Below are 11,846 nucleotides of genomic sequence, written 5' to 3'. Positions count from 1 at the left end.
GAAATTTAGGCTTTTATTCCTGTCCTTGTATTTCTTTCAACCCCGTAACGCAACAATTCCCCCCCTCACAATAACATAATGGTTTGATCCTTTGGACATAATTTATGAGGAAGTGACATCATACAAGTCTTCAGAGAAGCCTGCTCTCTCACATTTTATCAGGTATTCAACTCTGTTGGGGGGGAAATTCATAGTTAAGAAGAATTTACCAAAAATTGCTTTTATAGCTATGAAGTATAACTTTTTAAATTGAATAAGGCCATGTGGCACTCTGGTAGCTGCTAGCATCCCGAATTAGCAACAGATTAGCACAAAATCTTCAACCCTATCACATTCAACCCCATCACATTTTTCAATGTGGGTTGAATGGCTGTTACAGGGTTGAATTACTTGAATAGCTATTAAAACTTAACAATATTTAATGTATATTGCTTAACACCAATCATATTTTCTTGTTGATGTGAATGTTTGTTGTTTACTGCTTTACAGTATCAACTAAAAGTACAGGAAATTTTCAAATGAATAAGTTAAAAAAGTGACCATGATCTTGTTCTCTCTCCTATGCCCATTGACATATTTAGAAGTAGTATCTGCAAGTTCATGTTCATTTTACTACATAGTGTTTAAAAGGATACAGTAATTAGTCTTTGAAACTAAGCAGGTCATTGACTTGACCTTGACCTACAATTTCATATTCAACAATGGCAAAACTGCAGCAGAAAGGCAACGAGAGTACAGGGCAAGAAGAAATGCTGATCCAGAACGAAGGGAAAGATCAGGAGTAAACCTCAGGAGTAAACGCAAGAGATGGGGAAAAATATGTTTTAGCAGAGAAGAAGAAAGGAATTGGAGATCTAGACAAGAGAGGTCAAAAGATGAGGAGAAAGGGATAGAGATAATCAAAGGAGCGGCAAAAGCAAAGAGAAATGGTATCCATTTGAGGACATCTTGGAACACATTGATCCCCCAAATCCAGTGACTTCTAGGCAGGGACGTACTGCCAAAAATCGGCCCAGCACACCTAATTAAATACAAAATCCTTGAATTACCCTTAAGTATGTGTATCTTTTGAACTAATTGTTGTGGAGCACTAAAAGTAGACAAATGTAAGCCTCACTTGCTATCTCTCTGACTCACTGGTTATCAGAGGTAGCCATGAAGCACATGATCTCCATATTCAAGTATAAATAGGCCTACAAGCAATTCTGAAGGTTCAAAGTATCATATCAAATTATTCAATACATTTGAACTAGGTACAATGCTCAATTGATAGCAGCACCAAACAATTACTGAATTTGTAAAGAGCTAAATTACCCACCGGTTGTGGTAGGCCTTACTGTAATTTATACCATATCCAGTTACCATTATAGGGAAACTGAAACAACACATAATAAACAAGGCCTGTTGCTGGAAATAATGTTATCCCTGTAGGCTATACTACCTACATTGCTGGTACATTTTGGAACAGTAGAGCTACATGAACTCATTTGCTTTGATGTCAGTAGCTTAGTTGCTGTGTACATGATGTATGTGACTTGAGGCCTAGTCTTCAGTCTTTAGACCATTATTAACGGAACCCTTCCGAGATATAACCCTTTCGACGCTCTATTACCACCCATGCCGTTGAGTCACTATTGAATGTTGACGTCTGATGGAAACTGATCAATCTGACCAATTAACATCAACAAGAGCTGTCATTGGATCAGTCCAGTGTCAGTATGGGAAATTAACCTATGGGCCGCTGACTGGCCTGGCTGATCGTTGGCCAAACAAATTAAATTAGACTATACATTCTATCAGCCCAAAAGGTGCGTCGGCCTACCGTAAAAAATTGCCCTCCGGGGTTATGCCAGATGGCCTGTCCGCCCCTGGGCACATGGAAATACAGAAGGAACTGCGGGCTAGGCTCTCTCAGTTAAAATTGTGAACAAATTGTAGACTTACCTAGGTTATCAATGTTTAGATGTTTGCTCAATGTTCAAACAGACATTCCTGCCATTATCAGATGGATATTTTTATGAATTATTGTTATCAGAAAGACCGTTGTTAGTTCATTAATGTGTTTTAATCTGTCTAGATTTCATCTAGATTGTTTAGATTTTAAAAGCTATGTTGACAGTAGGAAGGTAAAAATGGGACATCTAAACTGTGAGATAATGCCAGAAGCTGATCTCAAGCTTATTGGAAAAATGAATAGTTGAATATCAAAATGACTGACGGGGTTGAATTGGGACTTGTTTGAGAAAATAATGCAGAATAATAACTTAATACTCTACGTTAAGATGGGAAAAGGTATTTTCTATCAAGTACATACATTACTTTGTCACATCAATTAAAAAAAGCTTAACATTTTAATGTAAATTTTCATCCTCCTCAATCACAAATGGCACCGAATCTGTAGAATGACCCAACCCTATGCACTACTCTATGGGTCATATAAAACCCATCCCATGCCAGATAAGCGATTGTGATTGGATCCCGGGGTTTTGGTGATTTGGTAACGGGCATCTATATGGGCTCATTTCCAGGCGGACCTGCATAGCAAATTCAAATTTGCTAACAGGTTCGTCTGGGTCCACCCAGGCTAGTGAAATGTGAATCCTACATACAACCACAAACACGTTCATCTTAATATCAGAACTGAATTTTATTTCTTAAGCGTTTTAATTTTACAGCCCAAACTCTAAATTATCAATAGGTTATCTGAAGTTTGAAAAAACATTGTGGGACATATATAAAATGTAAACTTTCAAAGTGTATTGTTACAAAACCTTGACATGAACATCTGTTAATTGCAAGCAACAATGTTCTGTACATTAGTAGAGACAAGGCTGAACACAGATAGACACACCCTTTTTATCAAGAGGTTACATTATTTACCTTGCAAACTTTTGCATACAGATAGTGAGAAAAAAAATGTAAAAGGCATTTCAAATGAAAGTGACTTTAATCATATGTCCCAGTAAAACTCTATTCCAAACATTACTGACATTCAATGCTATAGAGAAAGGGACAGAGACAAAGACATAATCCTTTTCATAAATTATGGTTTCACATTCATCGCACTTGTGTGAAATTTAAAAGGAAAAAAAAATGGTTTAAAAAACAAAATGTGATGGAGAAAAGAGTAACACTTCTGCTGACAGCTCTTTTCAGGTTTGAAAATGGATATATTTGATATATTTTCATTCAAAATAAAGTTAAGTATTCACACATATAATTCTTTGATTAAATAGGTAAGAGCCGTTTCTCACCCCTCAGAGAGGAAATAAAAGTAAAGCAGTCATTGAAACGGTCCTGAAAACACCTATCCATCACACCCTTTAACATTCTTATAAACATGTTTGCCTCAGATGTTTTGCTGTTATACTTAAAAATCTAAACGTGGCACTCAGTACCATGTCTGCATGCATTTCATTCATGGTTTTTAATCCACTCTTTTACTGGGTGAAATATTGTTGCAAGAATCATGTTAAACATAACATACACAGAACATGTAGACAAATACAAAAAAAATAAAAATAATCTAAAAGTAATAATTGTATGCATCAAAACGAGAGAGAGAGAGAGAGAGAGAGAGAGAGAGAGAGAGAGAGAGAGAGAGAGAGAGAGAGAGAGAAAGAGAAAGAAATCAACCTATATGCAAAAGTGCTACTGTTGAAATCAACTGTAACACCAATAAAATATAGAATAACTCTTTTATGCACACACCAAAACTGTAACCATAGCCCAAGAATGAATATGTCCATTATCTGGAGGTAGAACTGTATTTCCTGAGAAGACAACAAATGCCTCATTTATACTCCAAATTCCCATGTGAAAGCAAACATTATTATTATTATTATTATTATTATTACTATTACTACTACAACAAGAATTCTGTGTTCCTGTATATCAGATTTTTTTCTCTCATCTAGGAGACTGAATCTTGCTACTTAAAATGGCTATTGCATAAGGCATCCTACATTTATAATTACCACATTGTCTTCTTTATAATACACTGTTTTGGTTGTCCTTGCAGTATAAAAAAACATAGGCTAACACAATTCCATGCTTTAAGGCTGTACGCAAAGATTGATTATGTAATCTAGTTTCCTCTTAAAAGACACAATAAAATAAAAGACAAAAATAAATAAAAATGCATCCATACTAATAAAATCTCAAGAGGTGTGGAGAAAGATAAAACAGTAACTGCAAGCTGTACAGTAAATGCCGTTGTGCAGCTGCAGTATCAAAAACATCCACCAGAGGGAGGCAAAACTTAAGTTCAAAATAGATATCACCTAGCCATATTCACTTCATAGCTGTCCAGTGCCAAAGAATTAGATGTATTGCCCAGTTCCTTCCAGTCGGTTGGGCCTACATGATCACCATTATGGGCCTCCATTAACAATTCTTTTTTAATGATGTGCTTGCCATTTTGTGGTGTAGAGAATTCTTACACTTGAGGTAGAGTAGTTCTCCTTTTAGAAGCAGTGGCTCAGGAAATAAGGCCGCAAGGTATACTGTGCATCATGATTAATGATTTACACAAAATAATTCTTCCCTGAGACGTCTCAATCCATTCTACAATATTTGGGATTATGATCACGAGCCACATGTTCAGTGTCACAAGATACTTTTGATGGTATATTCAAAAGTTAAGCAGACCAAACAACATTTCTGGTTGCTTCAATGTACAATAATTGTGAATGAATAACTGAATAAATGAAGTGAGACCAGTTCAACTGTCCAAGAGGTGGCTCATTTTTTGAACATTTTGAATGCAAACCTCTTTCTATGCCGTTTAGGTGTTAGGTTAGGTGCTGCCAATTTCAAGGTTGTTAAAATACTCTTTTTGCAAATTTACTGGGACAAATGGCAAGTGTCTGTTCATTGATTTAGCTCCAAGGACACTACAGCATATATAACTAATCGTAGCCTCATATCGGTTTTTGGTTCTAACTCTAAACACTGGCAAAACCATTTGATTTGTGTACGATTGTTGTCCAATAAATCAGAAGCTGTCGTCTCTACAGGTGCTTAAATGCCCAGAAAAGAACATATCTAGGACGTCTGTAAACTTGAAATGCTCTCTCCACAACTTGATTGTCTTGTTCTTGATTAATGTTGGGATACTGTACGCACAACTATGAGGGCATTTATAGGTGGATCCTAGCCAACTCAAGATCTTGGTATGTTTCAGTAAAGTGAAAGATCTGTGTGTCTGTGCCATACAATTCTTCAACACGTTCACAAAAATATGTATTTATTTTTATTTTTTTTATACCGTAGCTTAGAGAACAAAGGTCAGCCCAGGCATGTAAGATTGTATGGACAAAATAATGACACCTATTTGATCTGAAGTGTAGTTCATTAAGTGCTGTTTTTGGTGTCAACAGGAGGTTTGGTAATGGTCTTTAAATGCAATAGACTGACTGGCACTGAAACTACAGGTACATTCAACAGGGTCTGAATGCCATTTCATGCTCCAAGGCAATATCCCCACTGGCTGCTAAATTAGCTCACTCATGGCAACAATAGATTCCTGCCCTCTGCTGTGCACAAAGGAAAGGTTAGCACAAGGTTTAAGGCATTCTGTCTTTGGAGGTTGAAAGTAAAAAAAAAAAAAACAGCCAAACATTTAGTTTAAAATGATGAATAATAGTTTTTTTGTTTTTTTGGGGGGGGGGGGGATAAAACATATTTAAATTTCATTGCCGTTGCACATATATTTGGTATGTGTAAATATTTGGTAGTTGCAAATAAAAGGAAATAACTTTAACGCCATTAAAAAGCTCCAGGAAAATTACAACCATATAACAACTTTCGATAATTAACCTTTACATTTTTTTTAAATTAGTGCTAAAATATTAAGGTAAAATGAACAGATATATTCATTAAAATTAATATTTCTGTATATATCTAAGTACAGATATTTCATACCTAAAGACAGGAAAAGTAAAAAAGAGTAAATGAGAATGAAATAGTAAGTTCTGTTATCTCTTAACAGAGTTAATCAATGACATTCCCTCCCATCCTGCTTCAAATTGTACTTCCAGAAGTTTATGAAGTAACCCTGCATCCCTGGCCATTTTACCTGAGAACTGTTGCCATGGGCAATGCCCACAGTTGAGTAATGCCTTTTAAAATAAAATGTACCTGAGCACAAAACACATCTCTTTTCCAAAAGCTTCTTTTGTTTGAATTATACAAGGCCCAGGACCGGGATTTAAGGAGGCCTTTGTGTTTGTCAAAATGTGAGGTCTTTTAAAAGCACTTCTGGCAAAACAACCACATTTTGATGCAGAGTGCAGACCAGGTAGGATGGTCTTTGTTTATCCTATGAAAGGCAACCCAAACAGAAAAGATGGGCTTGTTATTTTTAGTAGAATCTCCCTACATTAAAAAACAATACATGCAAGTTATCCTGTCTGATTTAAAACAGAGGTATTGAAAGGAAAAATAATCAAAACAAAACACTCTGCAAAAGGTTGAGGAGACATAGGCCTGGCTGGGAACAGCTCGGAGACTAATATGTCTGTATAAGGGATCTCTATTAGAGAGTGCACGCACACACACACACACACACACACACACACAAATGCAAACAAAGACATAGCCATGGTCAACATACACTGGAGAGAGCTCTGTTTTTTGTTTGATGAGGTCACAAAGTTACTTAGTTAATTGTATATTAAAATATACAACGATAATAAATTTGCAATGTTCGCATTATGATAATAATAATAATAATAATAATAATAATATAGCAACAGTAATAATAGTTTCCTTTAAGAAGCTTCATTTTCTGTCAGTAGCTGTATGAATGTGTAAACAGTGTATTGCCCGGTTATTGTTACTTTGTCTTTTGATCACAGATCACCCTGATATGGAAAAGAAATAAATTATTCACAGGATGTGCATACATATACATACATACATACACACATATATATATATATATATATATATATATATATATATATATATATATATATATATATATATATATATATATATAATTTTTTTTTTTTTTTTTTTCCATATATTCCCTCCTACTGGCTCTTTTCTTTCTTTGTATGCTATTTTTGGCCTCTGAGCAAGAGAGAGATAATATAAAGAGAAAACCTGAGATAGTGTATTTCAAGTTGTCTAGGTGTTTGTTTGTAACCATTGTATTTGCTTGTTTTTTTGGCATGGTTTTGTAGTCACGAGGTCTGTGTTTTGGCTTTCTCTAGCAACAACAAAAGAGAGCACGACTGGTGGGAGGTGACTTAAAGCGGTGGGTTACTGGAAGTGGATGAGGTAGGTGTGTGTGGGAGGGACTGGGACGCGCCACGCCCACCAGATGCTTTGCTGTTACTGGCGGACGCCGATGCACCTGAAGACGACAAGCCAGCCCCTTGGGCGTAAAGGACACCTGGGAAAAAAAGTAGAAGTAACTGAGTAGGACTCAAAAAAAGCAAGGCAAATATCACATCACAAAACCTAAAACTGTTGGAAACTGGATCAACAGGATGAAGAGAGGAAATCTGGGAAATAGCTTTGGCAGCATTCCTGTATTTCAGAAAACATATGCCAGCATTCTCTGCCATGTTTCATGGCAAAATGCGACGGTATTCTGCGACGGTATTCAACCTCAGAGGCAGGCCCTCTGTTTTACCATGAGCCACCAGTGGGTGGCAGTGTCAACTCTTACCTGTATAGACAACTCCATTAAGCTCCACAGACATGCTGATGCTACTCATGCCATTGGTGGTCAGATTGAGGGCTGTGTCCTGCCTGCCATCTGTGGGAACAATAGAGGAGTCTCAAAAATCATTGTAGCCTGGAACACAGTGCGCACCTGGTAAATAAAAAGTTCAGTATGTGCCAAAAATGTCTTGGGATGAACCTAAAACAATTTAAAGATTCATTATTAGGTTCAACACCACAACGGGATGTAGACAATTGAACTGTGGAAATACCTGGCAGCTTTATCTACGCTATTTATGTGACAAACATGCAAAACCGAGCCCGTTTCAGAGATGACTCATTTTCAGTCATGTTCAGGGGACAAAATCCCATGACTCAATAATACTACTACTACTGCTACTATTACTATTACTACACCTCCTGTAGAGCAAATAATAGAAGTGCAAATGTTGAGGCCACGGAGGGGTTCCCCCACGTGCAGTGATCACAGAAAACATATGAATGGAAGAACGTGTGAATGAAATTTCCCCTCAGGTAGATCAGTTCTGCTTGCTGTTTTTCTGAGATGCTCTCAGTCTCAGTCTGTCTCTTTCTCGTGGAAGAGTTCCCATGAAGACAATACATTGTAGAGAAATAAGGTTCTCACATTCTGGGGCGTCACCACATAGAGTGATTTTCCAGTACCGAACCTCACATGTGTACTGCATAGTCCATGTATTTACAGGAAACTCAAAAATGGAAAACATATCTGCTGTTCATTTATGGAGCAACATTTACCATGTAAAAACCTGTAAATCCTGTCAGTAAATGAGATTAGTCACAGGTGAAGCAGGTCAGAAATGAGCGATAATGTCAGGATTTGTCAAAAATGTGTGTGTGTGTGTTCGCCACCCCCACCCACCCTGGCTGTTGATGCGGATGTTCATGGGCATCTGTGCGGTCATGGCCAGCAGGTTGTGCTGCAGGGCCCTCTGCAACAGACGCTGGTGCTCCTCGGCGGGCAGCGCCATCTTCTTCTCCGGCGGCTCGCCCGCCTCCAGTTTGTCCCGCAGCTGCTCCAGCGCCGCCACCTGTGCCACCATGGCTGCCTGCGCGGCAGCCGTCTGCACCGCCGCCGCCTGGGCCGCCAACACCGAGTGGCCGGACAGAGCTCCCGGGAGCCGTCCGGCTGCAGACAGGGGCTGCACGGCCTCGTCCTCTGCAGTGAGGAGGTGGGGAGAGAGGTAAGGATGAGAAGGTGGAGGGAGGAAGCAGCGAGATGAGTCAACTTTATCTACAATCACGTCACCCACTAACAAACACCTACAGGCCTGCTGGTCTGTTCAGACATGTGACTGTCATTGCATATTGGGGCACAAGAAAGCTCATTTCAGAGATTCACTCAAGTTCATGGCAAGCAATGTTCAACAAAACTAATTTTTCAAAGAGCTTCCTCTTATCCATAAATTCCTCAAGACAGGCAATATCCTCAGATAAATAAACCTTGAGAGAGAATCACATTACACTCCCATGAGGCTGACATTTTGAAAGTAACTTGAATAACTTATCTTTCAATGACAAGAAAAGCCTTATGATTTCATGACTCAGATATTAGTCATTGTGGTGAGGTATTGATACACAGTGTTCATTATGAAAGAAATCTGAAACATACAACTTGGAGTTCACAGTATTCTTTAAGTATCTCACAAAATGTCTACAAACAAAACTGCATTTAAGCTTCAATTGCACCAACACACCGGAAGGACGAGGCTTACTGCAAATGCATCTACCCATCAAGATCAAAACGTTAACAAAAAGGAGAAAAAAGACTGAAAAAAAGCAAAAAAGCACAGGAGTGAGAGCCAACTTGAAATAATGCCAAGAGGTGGTTTCAGATGGTTTTGGTGGTAAATTCCACAGACCAAACATGCTATTCATTTAATGAAGAACAAAGCCTTACAAAGCCTTTCATTCATACTAAAGCCAACAGATAATAACTAATGTAAATATCATTGGGGAGAGACAAAAATGAACACTACGACTAACCTTTCTTGACTTTCTGGATGGGCGTCATTGTTGCGCCGTTGGTGCCCATTCCCATGCCCATGCTGGACATGGACAGCTTGGGGGAGGAGAGCATGGTGGGCGTGCCGTTGGGCGAGTAGGTGAAGAGAGAGCTGCCGAAGCTCTGCCGCCGGCCCTCTCGCCGGTTGCTGTCGATGGCTGCCTGGAGCTCGTTGGGATTGCTCAGCCCCCGCTTATCACATTCATAAGGGTAAAGGTACTTCATGTATCTATGGCAACAAGGACAATTAGGGCATCAGTCCAGATAGATTTTTTACACCTACTTTTTTCACAGTAGATGCATTTTAATAGGACACACATTGCAGGTCATGCACAAGTATCTTTAGCTGGTTCAGAGGTACAAATTGTCTCGTATGAAGGCCACTTGGGTGTCTACGATTTTCTTTTTAGGCTTTTAGAGTACTCCTAAGAGCCCAAAAGATTCTGAAGGACTCTTCTCATCCTAACAATGGATTATTCCTACCGCTGAAATCAAGAAGACGCCTATGTAGTCACAAAGCCAGAACTGAGAGACTCAGGAGAAGTTTTTATCCCAAGGCCATCCGAACTCTGAACTCACACTATACTGACTTTGCACACATTCACTCTTCAGCACTCTCAAACATTTCCCAACTCTGAACTCACACTATACTGACTTTGCACTCATTCACTCCTCAGCACTCATGAACCCCCCCACCCCCCCCCACCCCGCCCACACACACACACACACCTACAAGACTTTTAGCACTTTTACATCCCTCACCCTATGCTATAGACCTTTTATTATTTTCTTATTTCATCACACGTCAAAACACACACACACACACACACACACACATATCTGACTTTCTCCAACTTTTGCACATCTCCATAGAACTTTTTATTTATTATTTTTGATTTCTCCTCCATCTACCCATGTCCTTGATTGCCTAGCCTTTCTGCCCCCCCCCCACCCCCATCCCCAACACCCCCACAAAAACATCATCACTGTCATCACCTCACATACATACAGCACACTGCTTGCTACAGTAAGCCTCCTCTACTTGCTGCACACTGCCCCCCCCCCTCCTACATACACAGCACATTGTCTTCAGGATCTTCTCCAACACACATCCTCTACATACTTACAGCACACTGCCCCCACCTACCCACACGCACACTACACACACACACACACACACACACACACACACACACACACACACAGTCACTGCTACACTCCCCTCCCGCCCACACACACATCTTCATCACTCACATACATCATACATACAGTACTCTGCTTGCAATAGTAAGTCCCTTCACCATACTTGCAGTACACTGCCCCCCCCCCCTCTCCCCTACATACACAGCACATTATTTCATCAGGAAGCTTCTCCAACACACATCCCCAACATACTTACAGCACACTGTTGCCCCCCCCCCCCCCCCCCCCAATACACAGCACATTGTCTCATGAGGAAGCTTCTCCAACACACATATTGCACACTGCCCTCTCCCCACATACACAGCACACTATCCCATCTCCCCTGTCATCCCCCCAACACACACACCGAGACCCCTGGCAGTTGGGTTAGCCCCTTGAGCCGTGGATCTGCCCAAGGTTTCTTCCTTGGTAAGGGAGTTTTTCCTTGCCCCTGTTGCTCTTGGGTGCTCCTTGTTGGTGCCCCCCCCCCCAATTCCAATCCTCCCTCACCTTTCTTATGCAGCCCTTGCCACTTAATCTACTAAACCCCTCTTCTACTGCACTTTTTACCCCCCCCCCCCCCCCTGCACAAATAGGCTGACACCAGACATAATTTCACTGCATTTCTTACTTCCAGTAACTATATGCATGTGACAATAAACTTCCTTGTATCCTTGTATCCTTTTATATGTTTTAAACATCTTAATATGTCTCACTGAAGTAATTCTTTAGAGAGCCAGCTGCCAAACCCAGAGAGTTGAGAGTGTTGTGTGAGGCAGAGTCAGTAAAAGGTAGTCGATGTCTGGAGAGTTGTTACTCATCCTCTATCGCAGCCTTGGGTGAACACAGCAACAGGGGCAAATTAAGCTGCACCTTCCTGTTCACGCCATCTCTAAGCATCAGACAGTTGGCAGTGGCTAACCACAAGACATCCTCCACATGT

The 11,846-nt window shown here is 39.9% G+C and overlaps 1 protein-coding gene across 1 annotated transcript in view; it reads right to left on the bottom strand.

Annotated features, from left to right (window-relative positions):
• Positions 1-7,021: 7,021 nt before the first annotated feature.
• Positions 7,022-11,846, bottom strand: part of arid3a (AT rich interactive domain 3A (BRIGHT-like)) — a 17,986-nt gene continuing 13,161 nt past the window's right edge. The window contains exons 5-8 of the mRNA XM_042057101.1: positions 9,703-9,969; positions 8,579-8,875; positions 7,682-7,771; positions 7,022-7,402 (exon numbers count right to left, since the gene is read on the bottom strand). Of these exons, the coding sequence (XP_041913035.1) occupies positions 7,257-7,402; positions 7,682-7,771; positions 8,579-8,875; positions 9,703-9,969 (800 nt within the window). The 3' untranslated portion in view covers positions 7,022-7,256. The remainder of the gene's footprint in view (positions 7,403-7,681; positions 7,772-8,578; positions 8,876-9,702; positions 9,970-11,846) is intronic.

The sequence above is a fragment of the Alosa sapidissima genome, chromosome 12, assembly GCF_018492685.1.
Source record: "Alosa sapidissima isolate fAloSap1 chromosome 12, fAloSap1.pri, whole genome shotgun sequence".
NCBI lineage: Eukaryota > Metazoa > Chordata > Actinopteri > Clupeiformes > Clupeidae > Alosa > Alosa sapidissima.
Note: the sequence above shows the minus strand (reverse complement) of the source record. Positions and strands in the feature narration are given on the sequence as shown.